At 38.3% G+C, this 25,040-nt stretch overlaps 1 protein-coding gene across 7 annotated transcripts in view; it reads right to left on the reverse strand.

Annotated features, from left to right (window-relative positions):
* Positions 1-25,040, reverse strand: part of LOC121250260 (phospholipid-transporting ATPase 2-like) — a 59,635-nt gene that overhangs the window by 4,337 nt on the left and 30,258 nt on the right. For 6 of the 7 annotated variants that reach the window (XR_005937739.1, XM_041149317.1, XM_041149318.1 and 3 more), the window contains 8 exons: positions 23,972-24,081; positions 23,722-23,886; positions 19,887-20,041; positions 19,669-19,749; positions 19,418-19,538; positions 19,142-19,248; positions 17,779-17,910; positions 1,098-1,251 (listed from right to left, as the gene is read on the reverse strand). Coding sequence is in view for 6 of the 7 variants with exons in the window: in XM_041149317.1 (XP_041005251.1) it covers positions 1,098-1,251; positions 17,779-17,910; positions 19,142-19,248; positions 19,418-19,538; positions 19,669-19,749; positions 19,887-20,041; positions 23,722-23,886; positions 23,972-24,081 (1,025 nt within the window). In the remaining variant the exon portion in view is untranslated. The remainder of the gene's footprint in view (positions 1-1,097; positions 1,252-17,778; positions 17,911-19,141; positions 19,249-19,417; positions 19,539-19,668; positions 19,750-19,886; positions 20,042-23,721; positions 23,887-23,971; positions 24,082-25,040) is intronic. The other variant, XM_041149320.1, reaches the window with a different exon arrangement.

A 25,040-nucleotide genomic window follows, 5' to 3' on the forward strand; every position in this document is an offset into this window, starting at 1 on the left:
ATTCAACTTGAAATGACCAACTATGGTCAAAGAAGTTAAGCCAACATACTAACAACATTTTCGTAGTGTAATTCTAAATTCATCCTTCATAAATTCCCAAAAAAGATATGGTAGCTAGAGAAATGACTATAGATGAGCCAAATGGCATAAAAGGGTCCATGCAGCCAACCCCCCAATAAGCTTGCAAGATTTACTTCCAATACAAAAGAATCACATTTGAAGGCGATAAAATATCTCAGTGATAACAAGAATACATTGTGCAAAAGGTGCTGCATTATTTGGGTAAGAATATGAAATATTTTGGCTCAATGGATCTTCTATTCATGGTATCTTTAGGTTAGGTTTTGACAGGAAATGAAATGAAATTCATCAACACAACACAAGCAAGAAAGATGCCTGCCCGAGAAGATTTGATGTACATGATCTTCATCAAATTCTTAGATTAGCATGTATGGTTGATTACAATCCACTTTGAGAAGCTTAACGTATTATTTGAGAATCTGTTATTAATTCTTGACCTCTTGCAAACTGATACTAAGTTGCTTGATTTGGAACAGTGACATTATCACTGCCAGTCAGAATGTTAACATTCGGTAATAGTTTATACGTTTGAAGCTCAATTAACATATAGTTCTGGGGGGTGGGACTTTTTTTTTTTTTTTTTGCAATTACAATAAGAAGGGAATAGTTTTCTCTAATGCTGCTCAAGTATGTGGTTTTTCAACATCAGACAGGCATCAACAATAAGAAGAGCCATGGAGAACTCATTTTAAAGCCATTTAATACGTCAAAAATTTAGAATCACGATACAAATGAAGGATCAAGGATGTTTATAATGCAAAATTAATAAGAAAGGAAACTAACATTTTGCATTCCCTACAGAAATATAAAACCTAAAGTGTGTGTTGAAAGAAATTTGTATGCTACAAATAAAAAACTCAAGTTTTTCAAAGTTCTACTATGACTCACACTCACAGAGACAAAAATCACATGTAACACAAGTAAATACCTAAAAACTCTCTCTAGAACAACTTTTTCATCCAGATATGAATGCACGTCAAAAGCAGACGTGAATAGACATGTATATATTAACTTACTCCCAATACTATAATCAGCTGCCCTCGCTGCCTGCAGTCCTTCTCTCCCACTAATGCCAACACCAATATCAGCTTGTTGTATCATCCTCACATCGTTCCCACCGTCCCCAATAGCTAATGTTCTATACTCACATGATTTTAGGAGCTCCACAAGCTGCAAAAATTATAATCATTAGGATAGGTTTGGATAGTGAGTTGAGAATTTTTTTGTTTTACATGAAAGTTAAAAATATTATTTTTTTATATTATTATTGTTTTAGGATTTGAAAAAATTGAATTGTTTATTATATTTTGTGTGGGAATTTGAAAAAATTGTAATAATGAGATGAGATGAGATGAGATGAGAAATTTGTGTCTCATCCTACTTGCCAAACATATCTATGTCTACCCCTCACATGCAGTTGTTACGTAGAAACACTCTCTCTGGAATTTGCTTTTTCACATAATAAAGTAGCCATAGGATGTGACCAGCATGATTACAAAAACCTTCAAGACCACTTAGATACAGAACATAGCAATACATCTGATATCAAGGATGCTGACCTGGAGATTCAAAACATGCGGCTAAATCAAGTCTAATCTTGAATATTTGTTTTTGCTTTTTGATATATGACTAATGCATAGAGAGGCTCGAGAAGGAGGCAAACCCTTTACAAGAGGAAAACAAATATAATACACAGGACCTAACATCTGGCATTAATGGGAAAACAAAGATATTATGCAGGACCTAACTGAAGTGAAGCAATACATGGAAACTGTCCACCTAAAATTCAGCAACCAATTATTGAAAAAAGAACAAAGCCACTCTTGGCAACTCCTGGAGCTCATCCATATTGTTTTTTAGAGTAAGATCGATGAAAAAGGGTGTTATCTCAGTACACAAAAAGCATATAAGAGATCAACCTAACAAGCATAAGGAAAAAGAGCTAGAAATTCTACGGAAGTAAAAATAGAAAGACGACATCATTTTAGTGAAGTAAAGGGTATTAAGAATGAAATACTTTGAGCTCTGACACCTATTTTTTCCAATCATCAAAGTTGCACTCATTTCTCTCTCCATAGACACAATAATAAGCAAGATGAGATCATCTTCCACAATGGAGCAGATTGATAGTTCCTGCAGAAGCCCATGGAGAGAATCTCTTACTTTATTCATTGATGTACCATAATATATATACTACATACAATTGACAATTATACCCTCACAAGTTACACTAATTACAACCATGTCCTCCAACACTCCCCCTCAAGCTGGAGCATATATATCATATAAACCCAACTTGAAACAAATAAGCTTTAACCAACTACAACACAATGACTCAGTATGTGTTTAGTCCTCCCATGAAACATAGGATTAGAGGCAATATGCACTGCAGCTTGATTATCACAAAATAGCTAAAGAGGAAACAGGAGCTGGAAACCCAATTTCTTGGAGGAAGTGTTGCAACCATGTTAGTTCACTAGTAGTGTCAACCATTGCCCTTTATTCAGCTTCTGCACTAGACTGAGCTATTACTGCTTGTTTCTTACTCTTCCATGTAACCAAGTTACCTCCCACAAAGGTATAATATCCAGTAGATCTTCTATCTAAAGGAGATCCTGCCAAATTAGCATCTGAAAAGGCTTCAACCCTAAGATGTCCATTTGGTCGATACAACAATCCAAGGCTAGGAGCTCGCTTAAGATAACGAAGAATATGAATTACAACATCCCAATGTGAGACCCTGTGTGTTTGTAAAAATTAACTCAGTACACTCACTGCATAAGAGATGTCTGGTCTAGTGATAGTAAAATAATTCAATTTTTCAACAAGTCCTTGATACCTACCTGAATCTCCAAACAGCTCCCTCTCCTCTTTCAAAAGTTTACGATTTGGGTCCATAGGAGTGTCAATAGGTCGTGCACCCAATATGCCAGCTTCTGGAAAGCTTTAGTGCCTAGCAATTTGGGTGTAACGGATCTGATCCGGTCCAGTTTTGGACAAAATTTAGGACCGAACCGGTATGTACCGGTTTTGCATTTTCAAAAATTAATTACGCACCGGTTACCCCCCTAAACCGGTACTTCCAATTTTACCGGTCCCGGTCCAGTTTGGTCTGGTTTTCCGGTTTTAATAAAATGAAAATTTGTAAAAAAAAAAAAAAAAAAAAAAAAAAATCTGTTTTTAAAAAAAAAAAAAATCTGTTTTAAAAAAAAAAAAAACTGCTTTAAAAATTTATACTTTTATTCCAAAATCTAATCAGTACAAAAAACTCAGAAGATTGATGTTTAAAAGAACTCAGAAGATTGCAATATAAATGCATGATCAGTACAAAAAAGTCAAATCTTATATATCATGTTGTTTAAACATTTTTTTTATAAGTATATATCATGTTGTCTAAACATACATACATACATACATATACACACACACATATATATATAAGCAAGCTGCAGGTTTTAATTGTTAGGGGAATATCCAATTTGGGAAATGGCTGTTTGCCTGGCCCTAGCTAACTTGTGCATGCAGGGTCAGAGCCCCCAAGTCAAAAAACCCACCCCCCACCCCCCAAGTCTATGCAATAAAACATGTTAGCTAGATCCTCTCTATGAATTGGTTTGAAGACCAAGACTTGTTGAGACTGTTGAGGGCCTATGTTGTGTATGGAAATGGATGGAGGGAATGGAATGAGTGTTATGTTGTAATCTGCACTGTACATAGATGTTTATGGTTTAACATTTGCCTCTTGAACCTTAGAACTTGTAGAAATTAATTCCTAGCAACCTGAAAATGTTGTGCATTGCTACTAACATATTATAAGAGATAAGAATAATATTCATATAATTATTTTACAACTTAATGTGATACTTTCATTTCATTAAAAACATTAAAATTCAAATTTATTTAAATTCAAATTTTACATAACTACCCTCCATTTGGAACAGGGTTGTAAAAAGAGTTATAGCAAAATAACTTACCTCTATAACTAAATATAGGCAGCCTGCAATCTGAAAATTTGAAGGGCTACCATGCAAACTACATTGGATTAACACAAACATTTATAAAAAGTTGCATCCAAGGGCAAGGCCCAAAGAAGGTTTGGTAGGCGTCGACTCGGGAGAAGCATATGACTGGGGCGCAGACTGATATTTCGGTTTAGACAGTGTGCCTTCCTCCTACGGCGCCGATAAGCGTCTTGCCAAACCCCACTCCGGCACAGAAACTCCCGCCGGTCACGATCGACCATCACGACGAGTCTGCACAGTCACTATTCACTGGTACAGAGGATGGCGAGTTGTTTGAGGCGTCGGTAGAGGATGGGTTGTTGAGTTTTAATCTCCCGCCGCCGTCACGTGGGCTGTCGACTGCACAGACCCAGTCGCGCGTGGTGGTGGGAGGCCCAGATGCGTTGCCGATGCAATCAGACATGTCGGAGTGTGGGTTGTCGTTACAAGGGTCTCCGTTAGGCGTTTTACCACTAGAGATGAAGTGTGTCGATGGGAACAAGTTTGAGGAGGTCAAGAAACTGGCTTTATTATGTAATGTACCAGTGGTGAACCAATTAAATTTGGTCAAATCCAATGATGAACCAGACTTAGTTTGTAGCTCGGAACTGGCCTTATTTGCCCCTGATAGTCCTGGTGAGGAGGGGGCATTTCTAACTATTATGTATATAATTTAGGTCTTTCTATATTTAGATTGTATAGCAGAGAATTAGGTTGACTATAAATAGTCTTAACATGTATAGACACTTAACGTGTGATAGAGAAATCGGTAGAAGAAATATCTAACAAGTTGTAACTCTTTTCTATAAATAATGAAAGAAACCTAATGGAAGAGGTATTCAGACCAATCTTGACATGGTATCAGAGCTATTACTCTGATTATCATTCTCTGTGGTATTTATCCTTGAGAGTTTTTGAGTTGCGACAGTAGGAATTATTTTCCTTCTCTGTTTTCGCACGTTGGTAAGTTTCTAAGTTTGTGGTGAGTGTTTTCTCATACGTTTGGTGAGTTTCGACTTGTGGGCTCGTCACCTTGGTGGCTTTGAGGCTGTCGGCAAGTTCTGTGTGGTGGTTTGCCGTGATCCTGTTTTGGGCAGTGCAGTTTGGTGCTTATCAGTAGTTTCTGGTGGCTGAAGACGTGCGGGTATCTTCTTTGGTGAGTATCGGCAATTTCTGTGGAGGTCTTTGGGGCGGTCCGAAAGTTTCTGGGTGGCTGTGAGGCAGTCGACCATTTCTATGGCAGACAACACTCTCTGTGGTGGTGGGTTCCTTCCGTGTGGTGGCTGTGTGGAGCTCGGCTACGTCTCGGTGATCTCTCTGTGGTGGTTGTGTGGGTTCCTTCTCTCGGTGATCTCTGTTTTCAGAAAGAGTAGTGCTATATAGCATCCATTGTAGTGGTGCATACAATGCACACACTACATTCCACTAACTTCATCTAAGAATCGTCATCTCTTAGATGTCGTCCATACTTTGTTGATTGACTCTTCAGTACCTTCTAAGTTCTGGGTAGAAGCTTTATCTACTGCTGTCTATTTGATCAATCATTTACCTACTGTTACTCTAGATTATGATTCTCCCTATTTTCGACTATTTGGCATATCTCCTGAGTATCAATCCTTTCATACCTTTGGGTGTGCTTGTTTTGTTCATCTGCCACCTGTTGAGCGTCACAAACTTGCTGCACAGTCTGTCACATGTGCCTTTATGGGATATAGTCCTATTAAAAAAGGATTTGTTTGTTATGATGCTCATGCAAATAAATCCCGAATCTCACGGAATGTGATTTTCTTTTGAAAATCAATATTTCTTTCAGTCTCAGGTTATTTCTGATCCTCCTATTACTCTTCTTGCCGCTTTTGATGATGTATCTTCTTCTATTAAGCGTTTTCAACCAGGTATGGTGTATCATCGACGTCTTCTCCCTTCTTCAATGCCTCTTCCAGACGCTGATCCATCATCTGATTCTGCGGTTCCTATACCTCGGCACTCCACCCGAGTTACACATCCACCGGATAGGTATGGTTTTCCTCACATCTCGCTTACTGCCACGCTTGACACTATTTCTGTTCCTCACTCTTATACCCAGGCATCCACCCAAGCGTGTTGGCAGCAGGCTATGCAAGAGGAAATCCAAGCTCTTTAAGACAATCACACTTGGGACCTTGTAATTTGTCCCTCTGATGTCAAACTTATTGGTTATAAATGGGTGTACTCAGTCAAGTTTCGAGCTGATGGCTCACTGGATAGATATAAGGCCCGCCTCGTGGTTCTTGGGAACCGATAGGAGTATGGTATTGATTATGAAGAGAGATTTGCACCTGTTGCCAAAATGACTACTGTGCGGACTATCTTGGCACTTGCTGCGTCGCAAGGGTGGTCTCTCCGGTAGATGGATGTGAAGAATGTTTTTCTACATGGAGATTTGAAGGAAGAAATCTATATGTCCCCACCTCCCGACATGTTTGCTACACCTTCCTCAGAGGTTTGTCAGCTACGCTGATCCTTGTATGGATTGAAACAGGCTCCGCGTGCATGGTTTGACAAATTTCGCTCTAACCTGCTTGCTTTTCATTTTACTCAAAGTCAGTTTGATTCCTCTCTTTTTCTTCGCAAGACTTCTACAGGAATTGTATTACTTCTCGTATATGTCGATGACATTGTGATTACTGGCTCAGATACTGAGTTAATTAAGCAATTACAACAGCATCTCAAGGCCTCCTTTCACATGAAAGATCTTGGTCCCCTACAGTACTTTCTTGTCCTTGAGGTGTAGCTTACTCCAACTGGTATGTTGTTACACCAACACAAATACACGCAGACGTTATTTCATTGGGTGGTCTCCAATCGGGTAACTCTGTTTTTACTCCCTTGGAGGTAAATCTTAAGCTTCGTCAGGAAGAAGGAGAGCTTCTATCAGATCCATCCTTGTATCGGCAGCTTGTTGGGAGTTTGAACTACTTGACGATTACTCATCCTGACATCTCTTTTGCTGTGCAACAAGTCAGTCAATTTATGCAGGCTCCCCGACATCTTCATTTAGCCGCTGCCCGCCGCATTCTTCGATATCTGAAAGGCACCTCTACACGGGGGTTGTTCTTTCATAAAGAATCTTCCTTACAGTTGATGGGTTATAGTGATGCTGATTGGGCCGGATGTGCGGATACTCGTCGCTCCGTTACCAGCTGGTGCATATTCTTAGGCAATGCACTCATTTATTGGAAGAGTAAGAAGCAAGATAGAGTTTCCAAGTCCTTTACTGAGTCTGAGTATCGTGCTATGTCTTCCGCATGCTCTGAGATCACATGGCTTCGTGGGTTATTAGGTGAACTTGGTTTTCCTCAACTGCATCTCACTCCTCTTCATGCTGATAATACCAGTGCTATTCAGATCACCGCTAATCCTGTCTTCCATGAGCGTACGAAACATATTGAAGTCGATTGCCATTCCATACGTGAATCCTTTGACAAACATGTGATTACTCTCCCTCACATTTCCACTGAACATCAAACTGCAGACATATTTACTAAAACTCTTTCTCGGCATCGGCATCAGTTCTTGGTTGAGAAATTGATGCTTTTTTGATCCACCAGCATTAATTTGAGGGGGGATGTTATGTATATAATTTAGGTCTTTCTATATTTAGGTCTTTCTATATTTAGATTGTATAGCAGAGAATTAGGTTAACTATAAATAGTCTTAACGTGTGTAGACACTTAACGTGTGACAGAGAAATCAGTAGAAGAAATATCTAGCAAGTTGTAACTCTTTTCTATAAATAATGAAAGAAACCTAATGGAAGAGGTATTCAGACCAATCTTGACACTAACTCCTCTATGTACACTCCCTCCCAGTTCTAAGTATGGGAGTTGTTCGTCTAATTGGGTTTTTAAGAGGGTAGAGGAGATTCAAGCTGTAATTAGGGTGTCTTTTGGAGGTTATGAAGAACAATTCAAGGCCCTTTTCGTAGCACTTGAAGCTAGCCATTCGAAAACAGCTTCAAAGCAATATAGGGAACTTAGACGGCTAACTTGCTCCATTAACTATGATGTGAAGGAAAGGAGTGGAGGAAGGGATAGATCGAAAGGGAGGGGCAATCTAGGTTTTTATGAAGCCTAAGATTTTATCATGGAATGTACGGGAGCTTAATGATCGCAATAAACGCCTTCGTATCAAATCTTTATTGCAGATGTGGAAGGGTGATGTGGTTTGTTTTCAAGAAACAAAGTTGCAATTCATTGATAGAAGAATTGTACGAAGTTTATGGGGGTGCTCATATGTGGGTTGGGCTTATTTGGCTTATTTGGGAGCTTCAGGTGGAGTATTACTAATGTGGGATAAAAAAGTGGTAGAGGCGATTGAGGAGTGTATTGGAGAGTTCTAGGTGGCAACTTTGTTTAAAAATGTGGTTGATGGATGGGAATGGGCATTTGTAGGTTCCTATGGTCCTAAGGTGGATAGGAATAGGAGAAGGTTGTGGGAGGAGATGGCGGGCCTATACTCACTATGGGAAGTGCCGTGGTGTTTGAGGGGTGATTTTAACATTACTCGCTTTCCTAGTGAACGATCAGGGCATTATCGAAATTCTATGGCTATGGAGGAATTTTTAGAGTTTATCTTTGATTTGGATCTCATGGATCTTCCCCTGGTAGGGGGAGAGTACACTTGGTCAAACGGGAGGGTTTGGTTGAGATTGGATAGATTCCTTGTCTCTCTGTCGTGGAAAGCCCACTATCCAGAAGTAAGCCATAAACGGTTAACTCGAGTCAGCTCAGATCACTTCCGTATTCTTTTAGACTGTGGGGGTATTCACAGGAGTCGCTGGTATTTCAAGTTCGAAAACATGTGGCTATTAGCAGATGGGTTTGTAGAGATGGTGAGTGCTTGGTGGTCATCATATCAGTTCATTGGTACTCTAAGTTTCATTCTTGCAAGCAAGTTAAAGGCGTTGAAACAAGACCTGAAGAAGTGGAACCTGGAAGTTTTTGGTCACATTGACAATCAGAATCCTACACTATTGGAGGAATTGCAAGAGCTAGAGGGCAAAGAATTATTGGGAGATACCTTGGAGGAGGTGATTTTGAGGAAGGGCGCGGTTATGGCAAACTTGGAAAGAGTTCTGTTGTTAGAGGAGACTTCATGGCGTAAAAAATCCAGGGCCCTTTGGTTGAAAGAAGGAGATAGGTGCACTAAGTTTTTTCACAAAGTGGCTAATTCACATCGGCATAGCAATGCTATTGAGTCGCTCCAATTAGGCTCTCAGGTGATTTCTTCTCCTCCTGAGTTAGAAAATCACATAGTACATTATTATGAGACCCTTCTCACAGAATCGGTTTCTTGGAGGCCGAAGCTCGATACCTTGCCTTTTGAGGCAATTGACTCGTAGAGTGCGAGTGTTCTAGAGGGACCTTTTACTGAAGAAGAGATTTACAAGGTCATCTCTGGTATGGCTAAGGATAAAGCATCGGGTCCGGATGGTTTCTCAATGGATTTCTTTCAAACTTGTTGGAATATTGTGAAAGGTGATGTAATGCAGGTTTTTAGTGAATTTCACTCTTTCCAAAAGTTTGAAAAATCCCTTAATGCGACCTTTATTGCTCTCATTCCTAAGAAACACGGGGCTTTGACTATTGAGGACTTTCGTCCAATAAGCCTGGTTAGTAGCGTGTATAAGATTATTGTGAAGGTCCTTGCCAACCGACTTAGCCTGGTGTTGGAGCACATTATTTCCAAGTCTCAGAACGCATTTATTCGAGGGAGACAAATTCTTGATTCAGTACTCATTGCAAATGAGTGCTTGGACCAATGGCTTCGGGAGGGAGGCTCAGGGGTTCTTTGCAAGCTTGACATGGAGAAGGTGTATGATCATGTGAACTGGGAATTCCTCTTATACCTGCTTGAGAGGTGTGGCTTTGGGGTTAGGTGGATTTCATGGATACATCATTGTATTTCAACGGCTCGGTTATCAGTTCTAGTCAACGACACACCTGTTGGTTTTTTTTATAGTTCACGGGGACTGAGACAGGGAGATCCTCTATCTCTATTTGTATTTGTTATAGTTATGGAGGCTCTAAGTAGGATGGTGCAAGCTGCTGTTGGGGGAGGGTTTTTAGTTGGTTTTCAGGTGGGCAATGGCTCTGGGGGCCCTACTATCATCTCACATCTTCTTTTTGCAGATGACACCTTAGTCTTTTGCGAAGCGGATAAGAGCCAAATCCATACTCTACGAGCTTTGTTACTTTGCTTTGAAGTAGTATCACGGCTCAAGGTAAAGCTTGGCAAGTTTGAGATGGTTCCTGTCGGTACGGTTCCTAATATTTCTCAGTTTAGCAAGCCTTCTGGAGTGTAAGGTGTCTTCTTTCCCAATGAAATATCTGGGCCTTCCATTGGAAGCAACTTTTAAGAATAGAGCTATTTGGGATGGGGTGGTAGAGAAGATAGAGAAAATGTTGGCTGGTTGGAAACGGGTGTATTGATCAAAAGGGGGCCGTCTCACTCTTATTAAGAGTACTCTCACTAACCTCCCTACATACTTTTTATCTCTGTTTCCTATGTCTGCAAGGATGGTGAATAGGATGGAGAAACTATTTAGGGCGTTCTTATGGCGAGGCATGGGGGAGGAGAAGAAATTTCATCTGGTTAGCTGGAAAACAGTTTGTGCCTCAGTTGTGAATGGGGGATTGAGAGTGTGTAACTTGAGAACTTTTAATAAAGCTCTATTGGGAAAATGACTTTGGAGATATCATTTGGAGGATGGATCATTGTGGAAGGAAGTTATTGACGCTAGATATGGTGTCGCTAGGGGTGGTTGGTGTTCCAACGAAGTGAGAGGAGGGTATGGTGTTGGTTTATGGAAGTTTATAAGGAAGGGGTGGCCATGTTTTGCAAATCAAATCCGTTTTGTGGTTGGTAAGGGCAATCGAAGTTTTTGGCAGGATGTGGTGTGGAGATCAAGCTTTGGAAAGAGCTTTTCCGGCCCTATATCGTATTGCAGTTAACAGGGAGGTGTCAGTGGCGGATGTGTGGTTATTTTCTCATGGCTCGTATCAGTGGAACATTCTCCTTTGTAGGGATTTTCATGACTGGGAATTATCTATTGTTACAAAATTTTTCAGCTCACTATATTCTACAGGGACCCCTATAGCACAGCGAGATAGATTGAAGTGGAAGTCTAATAATCACAAGTTATGCATAGTGAAGGCGTATTATAACATCTTGACAACACAAGATCATTCTCCGTTTCCTTGGAAGACTATTTGGAGGTCTCGTGTGCCTTCTAAAGTAGCTTTTTTTGTTTGGAGTGCCGCCCTTGGGAAGATCTTGACCACGGACAACTTGAAGAAGAGAGGATGTGTAGTCATGGATTGGTGCTAAATGTGTAAAAAGAATGAAAAATCAGTGGACCATCTCTTACTACATTGTGAGGTAACAAGAGTCTTGTGGAATGAGATCTTTCAAAGGGTTGATGTTGCTTGGGTTATGCCTATAAGGGTGGTGGATCTGTTGGGTTGTTGGAGGAAGATGCAAGGTTGTCATCAAGTGGCAACGGTGTGGAAGATGATTCCGTTGTGCATCATGTGGTGTATTTGAATGAAAAGGAATGCGAGCTGCTTTGAAGATAAGGAACGCACATTGGCTGAGTTGAAGAATTTTTTGGTCCACACTTTATTGTCTTGGCTTTCCGTTATTGTATTGTAGGGGGGCAATGCCCATGATTTCTTGTCTTTAATTTATCGCATGTAGAATGTAATTAGGTGTTTTTTTGTATACTTCCTGTGTACATGGGCTATGCCTATTTCATTCATATATATAATAGTTATCTCTTATCAAAAATATAAAAAAAAAGTTGCATCCAAGTTCATGAAAAACAACTAACACATACATATACACATATTACATATCACTAGCTATATATAAAGTCTGATTATGGTATGAGATATATACATCCGAGATTGTTCCAAAGCTTGTTCATATGATTCATACCAGATTTCAAAGTAATTTCAAATAACTTAAATGATCATTAGAGATATCATTTGAAAAGCAACCCCTCTCTCACATCTCTCTGTCTTCGATGGTAATTTACTAATGTATTATGTACTTATCAAAAAGAATATATTGAGAATTTATTAGGCCATAAAAATTTGGTAATGATATTTGAGTATTTTCTTTCTTTTTTGGTAAATAATAATATTTTAGTGATCTTATTTACAACTCTGGTATATTATAAATATCAAATCTTTTGATATTTAGGATTTGTTTTTCAATTTTAAACTGATTTTAAGTGATAAAAAGAATATTGATGTGATTTATCAATTTCAGTTTATTTTTTTACAATTTTAGTTTATTTTTAAATTAATTTATGATAAAATGTTATTAATATATATATTTTATGTTTAAAACATATGATTAATTAATTTTTCATTTTTAAGATTAAACTTTTATTTTATAAATTATAATAATATTATCTTATATATAATTATAATTTATATTATTATATATAAAAATTATATATAATATAAAAAATATTATATATAATATTTCAAAAAATAATTTAAAATACATTAAATGGAACCGGTCCAGTCTGGTCTAGGCCTAAAAAGCCTAGAACCGGAACCGGACTGGTTCCAGTCGATTTTCCCATTACGGAAACCGGTTCTAGACAGGACCGGTCTAAAACCGAACCAGATTTTTTTTTTTACACCCCTACTGGCAATTCCAGCAGTCACTTCCAGTAATTACAATATCATCCACATATACAACTAAGAAAATGTGACATGCATCACTATGTAGGTGAAATACCTGGTCTGATTGGCATCTATGAAGACCAAATGCCAAAATAGCATCAGAAAACCTCCCAAATCATACTCGAGGAGATTGTTTCAAACCATATAATGTTTTTTTTTTTTATAAGTAATTTTTTTAACCTTGCATATAGTACATTGATATAGTACATTTATCAATTTCAGTTTATTTTTTTACAATTTTAGTTTATTTTTAAATTAATTTATGATAAAATGTTATTAATATATATATTTTATGTTTAAAACATATGATTAATTAATTTTTCATTTTTAAGATTAAACTTTTATTTTATAAATTATAATAATATTATCTTATATATAATTATAATTTATATTATTATATATAAAAATTATATATAATATAAAAAATATTATATATAATATTTCAAAAAATAATTTAAAATACATTAAATGGAACCGGTCCAGTCTGGTCTAGGCCTAAAAAGCCTAGAACCGGAACCGGACTGGTTCCAGTCGATTTTCCCATTACGGAAACCGGTTCTAGACAGGACCGGTCTAAAACCGAACCAGATTTTTTTTTTTTACACCCCTACTGGCAATTCCAGCAGTCACTTCCAGTAATTACAATATCATCCACATATACAACTAAGAAAATGTGACATGCATCACTATGTAGGTGAAATACCTGGTCTGATTGGCATCTATGAAGACCAAATGCCAAAATAGCATCAGAAAACCTCCCAAATCATACTCGAGGAGATTGTTTCAAACCATATAATGTTTTTTTTTTTTATAAGTAATTTTTTTAACCTTGCATATAGTACATTGATACTCCCCCCCCCCCCCCCCCCCCTCCCCGAGCAACAAACCCAGGTAATTGCTCCATATAAACTTCTTAATGCAAGTCGCCATGTAGAAATGCATTTTTAACATCTAGCTGAAATAAGAGCCAATCTAAATTAGCAACAAGAGAGATCAACACCCGAACAGAAGAGATTTTGGCAACTGGGGAGAAGGTCTCCTAGTAATCAATGTCATATGTTTGAGTAACCCTTAGCAACTAAGCAGACTTTCACACGTTCAACAGAACCATCAGAATGAAATTTGATTGTATATACCCATTTACAGCCAACAGGTGTTGTTTGCCAGGTGGTAGTGGAACAAGATCCCATGTCCCGTTATAGTGAAGGGCATCCATTTCATTTTTCATAGTTGTTCTCCATCCCGGATCAGATAAAACATCCTGAACTGTCTTAGGAACAGAAAGTTCAAAAGTAAAACATGAGATTGAAGGAGATAAGACATGATATGAAACAAATTGGCTAATCGGATGTTGAGTAACATAAGAACGAGTACCTTTGCGAAGAGCAATAGGTGGAGAGTCCGAAGTACTAGTTAACTTAGGATCTAAAGATAGAGGCACGGTTGGCGGAGGCATGGGAGTCGGCGGCTACAAGCGACGCGAGTAAACCTATAAAGGAACTGGAGAAGGCACTGAGGAGGGTTGGGTAAGGTTGGGTGAGTGTGAAGGAGAAAGTGTAAGAGTAGGTAATGGTAGCGCCTAAGAACAGGACTATAACAGTGATATCCTTTTTGAGTCCAGGAATAACCAACGAAGAGACACTTGGTAGAACATGGATCAAGCTTATCAAAGCCTGGGCCAAGTTTATGAACATAGCAAACACACCCAAAGATGTTGGGAGGGAGAGAAAATGGCGAAGAAGAAGGGAACAAGATGGAGAAGAGAGAGGAACCATCAAGAACTGATGAAGGCATACGATTAATACGGTGACAAGCAGTAAGAACACCATCACTCCAAAATCGTTTAGGAACATGCATGTGCAATAAAAGTGCTCGGGTCATATCTAACAAATGAGGATTTTTGCGTTCCGCCACCCCATTCTGTTGGGGTTTATAAGGACATGAAGTTTGATGAAAAATTCTTTTATTACTTAAGTAAAAATGGCATTAGATTGATATTCTCTAGCATTATCAGGACGCAAAACTTGAACCTTTTCGTTAAATTGAGTTTTAATTTATTTCCAAAACACTTTGAATATGGAAAGAAGTTCAAATCGTGCTTTCATCAGAAACAACCATGTCATACAAGAATAGTCATCAACAAATGGAACAAAATTCTGAAACTTGTTTGATTTAATATGATTGGTCCCCATATATCATATATCAGAGTGTATCGATTCAAAAGGACTCGATGCCCGTTTATCAATTCGAGGTACAAAAGACATGATGATGTTTACTAAGTTGACATGCTTCACAATGAAAGGTCCCCATGCTTCACGATGAGTGGGTGACTGTTGAACATCAAGATAATACAGACTGCTAGCTTCATGCCCCATACCAATCTTCCCCCCCCCCCCCCGACTTGGGGTCCTGAAAAGGATAAAAAGTCACTGAACATTGGAGATTTTGAGTAATCTTATTAATGGACAGTAAACTAAAGGGAAAACTATGCATATAGAACAGATGACAATGATATAGAGTCAATGAGCTTAGTGGATCCAATGCCAGTAACTTAAGCAAGAGAACGATTAGCAAGAGTGACACTTTGAGATGTTGCAGTATCTAACTTAGATAAGGCAGAAGACAAACTGATCAAATGCTCATTAGCTCCTAAATAAATAATCCATGGGTCTTGAGTGGATGAGACAAGACATGCGGATGCTATACCTAAGTTGGCAAGAGTAGCTGTGGAAGATGAAGCCCGTGTACGACCCAAAAGCTGATCATACTTATCCTTCAATATGCTAATCATATCTGGAGCCAGGTTAGAGCTCGTTGACTGTGATGTAGCATCTTGGCAAATGTCCTGATTAGCAGACCCAGATGATCTACCATGTAGATCCCAACAATAGTCCACCGAGTAGTTAGTGCGACCACAATGGGTGCACTTACGTGATTCTCAACCTCGAGTGCAATTACTTTTGACATCACGTCCCCCACGTGCACCTCTACCACCCCGGCCTCCACGCCCACCAGGAGCAACATATGAGGCAACCAAAGAGGATATCTCACTAATCTGATCAAACGAGAACTGAGATCTATGTCCAACTAATGTGGCACGTTGAAGTCGGGAGAACACTTCAAGAAACGAGGGAAGCTATGAACTAGCCAAAACTTGAGAACACAAACTCATATTTAGGTTTTAAACTAACAAGAAACCGAACAACATTAAACTCTTCACATTGTTGTTGCATACGTGAAACATCAGAAGTGATAGGTTGATACATCTTGAGTTCTTCACATATGCTCATCACTTGAGAATAATACCCGAAAAACTGCTTACATAACTCATAAATATAGGTTATGTTCCCAACACCCAAATGCATCTGCTTGAGATGCCCCCACACCTCTTGAGTAATGTCAAAATGTATCAAACTGGAGCAAATATTAGGCTCAATACTGGTCAACATTAAGGACAATATTTGACCTCTTGTTCCCATTGAGCAAATGTAAAACTACTTGAGTCAGGTCTTGGATCAACCAGGTGGTTAGAAAGTCCTTTGCCATTCAAAAATATTGCAATAGATTTTGACCACAACATGTACTTCTTTCCATCCAATCTCACTGAAGTCATAGGCATATTAAAGTTTGGTGCAAGAGACTGTGACTCAAATTTAGTTGCCATAGATGCAGAAAAATATCACAATTCAACTTGGAGATAGAAAATTCACACAGAAGATGAAATATGGATAGAAAAATAGTCACTTATCAGCTCGGAACCATCATGTATCGGCCTGTATCGGTACTAAATCGGCCGAAATTGGGGCTGACTTGGCCTGTATCGGGTTTATACAGTACTGGCTTCAAACTATCCTTAAACCTGGATTATCTTATCCTAAACGAGAATAAGGGATCTAGGTATTAGTTTATCCTCATTACCTAACAGACTTTATTTCGAATCGGAGCATGATCTTACTCTGGGTTGGGGGCAGCTGCACTCAAGGTTGAATAGCTTACACCTGCAACCAAACACTCCAAGCCTTTCAACGTTGCCGACGATACCCAGTCCTTCTGGTGGCAAACTCCTACAAGCGACGACGACGAGAGGAGCCGTTGGGATGCATAGAAAACGACAGTGACACTGGTGATCTTTGATCTAGCGACAAATACCAACTTAGATCTGAAATACCAGATTTCCGAAAATACCAACTCAATTCTGGTATTTCGAAAATTCAACTTAGTAACTAAGTGATTTGTCAACTTAGTAACTAACACGCAACGGCAGATGTTAGGAATTACACCACCTGAGAAGGCATCACCCAAAATACCCCAAAAGAGGCCAAAAGATCATGTTCCATCAGATGCTAGCAAACTCACAATGTAAAGTTCCACCATCTTCAAAGTCGCACATCCACAATTTAAAACAAAAATAACATAAAAAACCTTCCATACTTTTTCTTCACTTCAGAATTCATAACACTAGTGATGACCACAAGGCAACGTTAGTGCCTAAACAGCAGAAAAGGGATTTTGACCACAATCAAGTGGTCTACAATTAACTTCATTCTTCATCTATGCTTTAGGTTATGCTCATTGTTACTAGACATGGTCTACCATCAATTCTAGCTGTTGAATGCTGTATTAGATTGGAATATTTTGCAGCATATGTAGAATTTGTATCTGTAGGGGTTTGTTCTTCTAGGTCAAGAATTAGAGCTGAGGATTCCTGTCCTTGGATTTTAAAATGAATATAAGCCCTTCAACCGCCTTAGTTCATAATTCATTTCAATGGCAAGCCTCACTAGTAGGGAGAAGAAAAAAAGAAGAATTATCCAAGCAAGAAGAAAGAACAAAATCAAATAAAGATAATCGTCAAATAAATGAGAACCCAAAGAGACAAACCGAACCTAGCAAGCCAAAGTAGATAGGATGAAAATGAGTACAAATATAACAAACAGCAAGGTTGACAAGCCAACCTGTGCTTTTTGTGATGGCGTCACACGACAACAAATAGCAGTCCTTGTCAATATTGCCAACTCTGTAAAAGCATTCCGATAATATTTCAGCGCAATTTCAAGAGCCCAGCCGTCAATAACAAATGCCACATCCTGTTAAAAATAATATAGGCAAAGATGAAACAACAGATTTGTATAACTTTTAATGGATTGACTAGCAAAGAGATAAAATTATGAGAAAAGAATTATCTAAACAAGGCACTGCTTGCTGAAAGTTAATGCCAAGAATAACTTTTCCTCTAGAATTACCCATAGAAATGCAGCAGACAAAATTCATCACCACCAGGCTAAATTAGATTTCTACCACATAGAAACTATCATCTGCCCTCCTCCATGTAGATAATATAAGAACTCGTGCAAAGATGATCCTCTGAAGCTGGAGCAAAGGAATTATTGGAAAAGTACACTAAAAGGCCTCCACTAAAAGGAAAAGAACAAAATCAAACACCCCAGGACACAAAAAGAGAGTATTCTCAAGAATACCCAGACTTCACTATTGCACGAAAAAACAGATTGACACAGGAAGATGACTAAAAACAATAACCCACCCAATATAGTTGCATCAAGGAATGGTATAAATAGAGGGAGCAGAGTTTGATGGAATCACACATAGAATGGAAAAACCATAAGTACCGAAACAGTACAGAATGCCTTCCCCTTGGAACTCTTACATTTTGATATTCGATGTTGTTCATGGAATAGAAAGATTTCAAGAGTGCATCGCAAATGTAATTTTGTATGTACTTTTCCAACACTCGCATCTTTCTTTGGAAAAAGGAAAATGAAACACCAGCTTAGATGCGTAAGATTCCAAATACTCTCAACTCCCTTTGTTAAGGATGTAGATTGAAAACAACAATAAGTGAAACCTTAATCAAAAGGCCAACCAAAAGTGAACCACCGAGATTTTCACACGAATTAATGACACTTATCACAACTCAGACAATATTTAGATTGCTTCCATCCAACAGCTATATTTATCTTCAATATGCTGATGTTGGCCGAAACAATTTCATCGCCCAAAAATAAAATGTAAAAACAAAAACTTATCAAAGATGAGAAAAGAATGAAGTACAACACTGCTAAGAAGACATCAGAGCTTTACACACAAATACCATGGACTCAATTTCATTCATTATTTTAGGATTCACATGTTTATTAGATCTAGATCAAGATCATACAGCAATCAATTAGAAGAATACAGAAACATACATTAATTATTTCGAATTACTTCAGTTTTTAATAAATTAGCTCCCAGAATGTGGAAGGAAAAAACTTGTGACATAAAATTAAATTTGTGATTGATGGAGCATATAAGCTATACCTTAGGTTCTGACATTGTTATCCTCATCGTAAGTAAAACTCTCTCTAAGCTTCTATGAACTTCAGCTTCAGTTTTGCCATCAATTGACAGAAGCTGACCTTTTGGCTCTTTCAGGCAAAAACAAAAGACAGGATTAGTAGTGCATGAAGACCACCATTTTGATTATCAATACAGTTTTGATTTATCAAGAAAAACAAACAAGGAAACAACTCCAACGTTGTTAGAAGAAAGAGATAATGCCAAAGACATTAAACAAGCAAACATGACTGAAACTACCTGGGGAAATAAAATTGCATGAGAGAGCAATCTGTATTGCAGTATTCTGCTTGTCACCAGTTAGCATCCAAAAGTTTATTCCTGCTTTTCTTAATGTTTCTATTGTTTCTGGTACACCATCCTGAAAAATAAATAAATAAAAATCGTCAGTGTTTAAAAAACAATTAAGTGAACATTTTGCAAAAAAGTGGATTTTTCCTCTTTTTCCTTTCTTTTATGGTTGCAGTGGACAATGAGTAGAAAAGATTCACCTGTAGACGGTCTTCTATTGCAGTAACTCCAAGAATTTCCAAATCGTGTTCTAACATTTGGCAGACCTCCGCAATTCTCCACTGCAAAATGCTCAGATTAAAGGAAACATGTGTTGATATAATCAAAATCTTTCAATATATATACAGCCACACTTATATACATACACATATATTAATCTACACACGCATAAACTACCGTATTGAGATGGAAAATTTACCTCCCTATCAACTAAGTTGCTACTAGCTTCTTTAAACAAAAAAGACCATTCTCGATATTCATCTTCGTTTAACTCACGGCAAGCCAAACACAGAGTGCGCAGCCCCAATTGAGTATACTGTTCCACAGCTTCGATGAACACCCTGGTTTTCTGCCCTGAAATAAACTAGGGGTCATCAAAGTCTATGGCATGACATTTTTTTTTTTTACAAGTACGACTTATTAATAAGAAGAGGCATAGTCCAAGTATACAGGGATATACACAAAAAATGCCTAAGTACCACTAAGCACTAGTGAGGGATACAATCAAATCATGAAAACTGTCCTCGTTACAAATAATGACCGAAGAAAATTAAGTATTATTAAAGATCTCTTCAGCTCATCCAAAGAACACTCCTGGTCTTCAAAACACCTCTTATTTCTCTACATCCACAATTACCACATAATACAAAGGGGAATCATTTTCTACACAACAGCCATGTGAGCATTCCCCTAATACCTGTCCAGCACTTAAGAATATCCATAACTCTTCTAGGCATCACCCATGCCACACCAGTCTGGTTAAAGATCTCATTCCACAAGAACCGAGCCACCTCACAATGTAACAAGAAATGATCCACGGATTCCCCCTTTTTCTTACACAAGAAACACCAATCCATAATGATGAGACCACATTTCCTCAAATTATCAGTGGTGAGAAATCTCCCAAGAGATGCGGTCCATACAAAGTAATCAAACTTACGAGGGACCTTACCCTTCCAAATAGCCTTCCAAGGAAAACAATAATCATTAGAGAATCCCAAGAGAGCCTTGTAATAGAAGCGCATCGAGAGCCTATTACTCCCAATAGGAATCCAATCATCCTATCCTCCATCACATTACCAAACGACACAACATACAAAGAGTCAAAAAGTTGGCAAACATTCCCAGTTCCCAATCATGAACCGCTCTAAAAACACTGACATTCCAATGGAAAGAACCATTAGAACACACCAACAAGTCAGCCACCACAGCCTCTTTATCACTAGAAATCTGGTAAAGAGAAGGAAAAACATGCTTAAGAGCCCGTGTACCATGCCAAAAGTAAACAACATGACCATTCCAACCACAAATCTGAAAAAGTTAAGAATTTCTCCCATCTCCCATCTAGAACAACTATATTTCCACAATCCCACACCATATGCACCCCTAACTTCATTAGAACACCAACCCCCTCAAGTTCCCATGTTTTGAATATATAACAACTCTCCACAAACCTTCCCTTTCCCGATCATATCTCCACAACCATTCCCTCAAAAGTGTTTTATTGAAGGTCCTCAAGTTGCGCACCCCCAAACCATCACAAGTTACTGGGGAACATACTTAATCCCAACCAACAAGATGAAACTTGGCTTCCTCCCCAATACCTCCCCAAAGGAAACTATGAAAAACTTTCTCAATACGAGATGCCACACCTGTAGGTAGCGGAAATAAAGACAAAAAGAATGTAGGGAGGTTAGATAAAGTGCTTTTGATAAGATTTAATCTACCACCCTTTAACAAATAAATTATTTTCCATCCCGCCAACCTTCTATCAACCTTTTCAAACACACCTTCCCAAATAGAATTCTTCTTGAAAGCAACCCCAATGGAAGACCAAGATATTTCATGGGCAGCGATAATACCTTACAGCCAAGGATCTTTGCCAAGCCTTGAACATTAAACACTTTACCCACAGGAACCATTTCAAGCTTCGAAAGACTCACCTTCAGGCCCACAACAGCTTCAAAACAAAGCAAAAGAGCCCTCAAATATTGAATATGACCACGGTTCCGCTCACAAAAAAGTAAAGTATCATCAGCAAAGAGAAGATGAGAAATATTAACACCTCCCACAGAAAAACCAGAAATTAGACCTCCATCAACAGCAGCACTGAACATGCGACTGAGTGCATCCATCACAATGACAAACAAAAAAGGGCAAAGAGGATCCCCTTGTCTTAATCCCCGACAACTATTAAAAAATCCCTCTGGTGCACCATTCACCAAAACCGAAAAACAAACGGTTGAAATACAATGTCTAATCCATGAAATCCATCTTTCCCAAAAACCACACCTCCCAAGTAAGTAACACAAAAAGTCCCAGGTAACCTGATCATATGCATTCTCCATATCTAATTGGCAAAGAATCTCAAGTTTTCCTGCCTCAATTCTACTATCCAAACATTCATTGGCAATTTAGAACCGAATCTAAGATTTGTCTTACCTTCACAAAAGCATTCTAAGGTTTTGATATAATGTTGCTCATAACGACACTCATTTGGTTAGTGATAAAGTGTTATAATTGCATGATTAAGTTACTTAGCGAATAATTATTTAACCAAAAATGAGTTAAGCACTTAATTATGCAGTAGATTATAGTACTTGAGTAAATTGATAATTCCTAATATTTTGCACTTAAAAATATTCATAATGCAGCTGGTTGTAACAAAGATACCCATGACACTTACATTGTTAAGCCACATCAGGTTTAATATTCCAGTTTTACCTTATAGTGCTGAACACTTAATATTATTTATTGTAGGGCATTTTTGGAAGAATGGAGAAAAGAATGTTGTGGTCCTAAAGGGGCAGGAATCGGTGATGCCAAAAGGGGCAGGTGCAAGGTGGAACATGTGTGAAGGGAGGCAGAACACCAAGCGAGGAGACACAAAAAAATACGGCTGGAATGCAAGAGGTGGTCCCTGGAAGAGCACACGAAATTGGGGCTGAAATGGAAGGAGACGTGAAGGGGTCCCAGGGCATAGACAGTTTTTGGTGTGGGCATGTTTTCAGAAAGCAGGAATAAATTGTTTAAGTTGCTTAAGTGAATAAATTGTTTAACCAAAAATGAGTTAAGCACTTTTTTTTTATAGGTAATAGATAAAATGAGTTAAGCACTTAATTATGAAGTGGATTATAGTACTTGCGTAAATTGATAATTCCTGATATTTTGCACTTAAAAAGATTCATAATGCAGCTGGTTGTAACAAGGATACACATGACACTTACATTGTTAAGCCACATCAGGTTTAATATTCCAGTTTTACCCTTATAGTGCTGAACAAAGGGGCAGGAATCAGTGATGTTCGAAGGGGGCAAGTGCGAGGTGGAACGTGTGTGAAGGGAGGCAGAGCACCAAGCGAGGAGACACCAAAAAATACGGCTGGAATGCAAGAGGTGGTTCCTGGGAGAACACACGAAATTGGGGCTGAAATGGAAGGAGACATGAAGTGGTCCCGGGGCATAGATGGTTTTTGGCGTGGGCGTGTTTTCAGAAAGCACAATGGTCCACCTCCAGCAAGAAATGAAACATACATGCAATCAGATTATGGTAGCAAACTACAATACTGTCCAAAGCAGCACATGTGCAGGGGCTTGCAACTGCAATGCCCAAGCAACAGCATTAAAGTTCCAAACGTGTAGAAAACCTGGAACACACATAGAGACTGCACCATACTTTTGAGTTATAATGAGTTGTACATTCCCCTTCCTGGGAAGAATAAACACCAGCAAAATTGCTGCTCGCCACAAATTTTGGAACCCAATCACAGAGGTGATTTACTTAGATATAATTAGCATCAGATGTAAAAGAGTGTCAAATTCAAGAGCAGAGAGAGAGGCATTACAGGTTTGATGGTTTTAATCCCACATAAGAATACAAACTTTGCCAACCAAATGTGGTGATCCATTAAATTAAGTAAATTCTGTTTCCTGTATTGAACATGATTTTGGAAGGAACTTTCTAACTACACATCTTATAATGCTTTTCTAAATTCCTTCTCAAAGCAAATAAAAAGCGCCAATAGATGGGGTTACCAGAACATGCATCAGGCAGAATAGCTTCATCTGCTCCTTTTGAGAAAAGGTGGATCCTTCCATTCTGGCAATCTTTCACAATGACTGACATTTTCTTCCTATCAGAAGTGAACTCAAGAGTCTCCAAGACTTCATATTGAATTGTTGAAGCATTAAATGTGATCTCTGCAATACATTAATTTGGACAACATCATCATCACCACTATCAGAACTGTGCTTTCTATCACAGCCAAAAGTGAAAGGCGTTTACCGAGAATATTTGCATTCTTATTGAAAAAAACCAGATGCAACTGAGCAGCAGCACGAACAAGAGCATCCTCATCCTGAGACTGAGCCTTGTACAAGATATCTCCAGTTTTGCTATAGGCAACAGAAAACAGGTATGACAGATTTCAAATTATGAGATACATGCAGGCAACTTAAATCCAGGGTGGACTCTCATAAGCCAAACAGGAAAGAAGCTTGCCATGGCTTTCTGAAAAGGCCCCACCCACTTCCAGTGGTTTGGTTTAAGAAAAATTTCACAAATTTTCAGAAACAGTTCTCTTTCAGTCTAAACATCTTTTGAACTCCAAAGAAACTTTCATCTCTGAAGTATTCTTTTCATCTAATCATTTGCCTCGATTTTTGTGACACAAACCAAAACAATTTCATATAACCCAATACTAATACATTTCAAAAAATTTTTATCCATGTTTCATTGTATGAAATAACTTTCACAAAATCCAAATCATGTCAAAAAAAAAAAAAAAAAAAAATTAAGAAAAAAACATGTCAAAATTTTCATTCAAACAACTTTTAATTCTACCTACCCACTTTCACGAAGCCCAATACAAAACAAATCTCAAAATATTTTTCAATAATTCTAAAAATGAGAGTTTTTCACTTACCAAACATGCCCTTAAGTTAAGGGCCAAGCTCGTAATAATTTGGGCATGTGTCATTAAGGAATATTGATGCAGGGCCATCTCATTTTCATTCAAGATGCTTTTACCAAATTTATCAAACGGATTCATGGCATTGCAAAGATGTGGTTCTCTGGCTTTGGACACCATTGAGAACAACAAGTGAGGTAGAAGACTCTAGGAACCCCCTCGCCAGTTTTGGCCATGTCTCGAGTTAATCTGAGGAAACATGGGTTGAAGGTACTATCGGGCAAAGATGATGGTGTTGTTAAGGAGCATTTAGAGAGGGATGATCAAAATGAGTTAGTTTTTTTTTTTTTTTTTTTTTCTTTGAAGGCAGTGAATTGTGCGAGAGAGGGCCGATAAGACCACTGAAGATGGGTTTCCAGTTCATCCAATGAACCATCAATGTCG

Source organism: Juglans microcarpa x Juglans regia, chromosome 2D (genome assembly GCF_004785595.1).
Source record: "Juglans microcarpa x Juglans regia isolate MS1-56 chromosome 2D, Jm3101_v1.0, whole genome shotgun sequence".
NCBI lineage: Eukaryota > Viridiplantae > Streptophyta > Magnoliopsida > Fagales > Juglandaceae > Juglans > Juglans microcarpa x Juglans regia.